This window comes from Perkinsus marinus (assembly GCF_000006405.1).
Source record: "Perkinsus marinus ATCC 50983 genomic scaffold scf_1104296949968, whole genome shotgun sequence".
Lineage (NCBI taxonomy): Eukaryota > Perkinsozoa > Perkinsida > Perkinsidae > Perkinsus > Perkinsus marinus.
In genome coordinates this window covers 1-1,208 of record NW_003209780.1, presented here as the reverse complement: position 1 = coordinate 1,208, position 1,208 = coordinate 1, and the positions used below count along the sequence as shown (strand labels likewise).

The 1,208-nt window shown below is 51.1% G+C and overlaps 1 protein-coding gene across 1 annotated transcript; it reads right to left on the bottom strand.

Annotated features, from left to right (window-relative positions):
* Positions 1-190: 190 nt before the first annotated feature.
* Positions 191-933, bottom strand: Pmar_PMAR026164 (hypothetical protein; the record flags this gene model as incomplete). Its single annotated transcript, XM_002778304.1, has 2 exons — positions 191-383; positions 473-933. Coding segments are annotated over 2 exons (654 nt in total), but the record flags the coding sequence as incomplete, so codon positions are not given.
* Between the last annotated feature and the right edge of the window lie 275 nt (positions 934-1,208).

Here is a 1,208-nt window from a genome sequence, read left to right as displayed (position 1 = left end):
CATCGGCAGAATCATAGGTAGCTCGAGCCAGAAGAGGCACCTGAGATGGCGACCGAAACTACAACTCCAAGGGCAAGCACGGGACATCGGTGTTGTGCAATATCGGAACCACTACTACAAGAAGATAACGAAAGGAAAACTAGAGGATCTCACTATAATTCAACACTGGCGGTGAATGCCCAACACTCACTTGTAGAACAATTTTGCCGAGATCCACGCCAGCCGCCGAGGCGTTTAGGATGGTTTGCTTGGCAAATGCGTCCGTGTTGAACGCGGCCGTATCGTTTTTGTCATCATATCGTGGCCATAATGAAACGAAGGTGGTATCGGCGATCCCTCCCAATTTGGCCTTCGCGAACACATCTAACTTCTCAGGCGTCAACCTGACAACCCAACGGTGGCTGGTGGTTCCAATCGGTCCACTACACACGCGAGAGTCTACTGGTAGTTTTATATGCACCGTAAGACTCACCGGATTGAAGAAATCAACTTCAGTTCATTGATAGCCTCCAAGGCCTCCTTCACATGTTGGGGGGTCTGATCAGAATAGGGGAGGAAATCCGCTATCCTGAAGCCGTCGACGGGGAAGTACTCCACGAACTTGGCAGCATTCTGGCGAAAGCGCGTCTTGTTGAAAGGCTCGCCATACCCGTATTGCGCATCGATCACGTCACCCAGTATCCTGCCACCTCGAGCTCGTACTTTCTCCCTCAGAGCCATGAACCCAGATTTACTCCATCGGCTCGGTGATTTGAACTCGATGACGAACCAGATGTCACTCCCCACCATCATGAGGCCGCCGAGCACGAAATTCTTGACGCCCTTATTGAGGAGGCAATCGAGGTAATCGTCCCAGGTGTAGTTGGGGTTTCGAGGGCATAGTGTTTGGTTGGAGCATATGGGAGCCTCCTTGTCAACCCAGGGGTAGGTCATTTCTTTGTAAAACTCCAGATGGTTGGCCGAGGTGGTTGGACGCATAAAAGAAGCCGACACGACGGTGGGCAAGCAGAGGTAGGCGTAAATCCACATAGCGCACACTGGAGGGAGAACAACTGTCGACTTAGCAGTGTTAGTGGGAGCCAAGTTTTAAATGCGACTGATACAGTGAGACAGACGAGTCGTAGTGTGGATCTCACACTGTGGAAACTGATGTGAGTCCTACGACTCATAAAAGATGAGGCACAGACTTTCCGAGTTGGAAAGTCCAA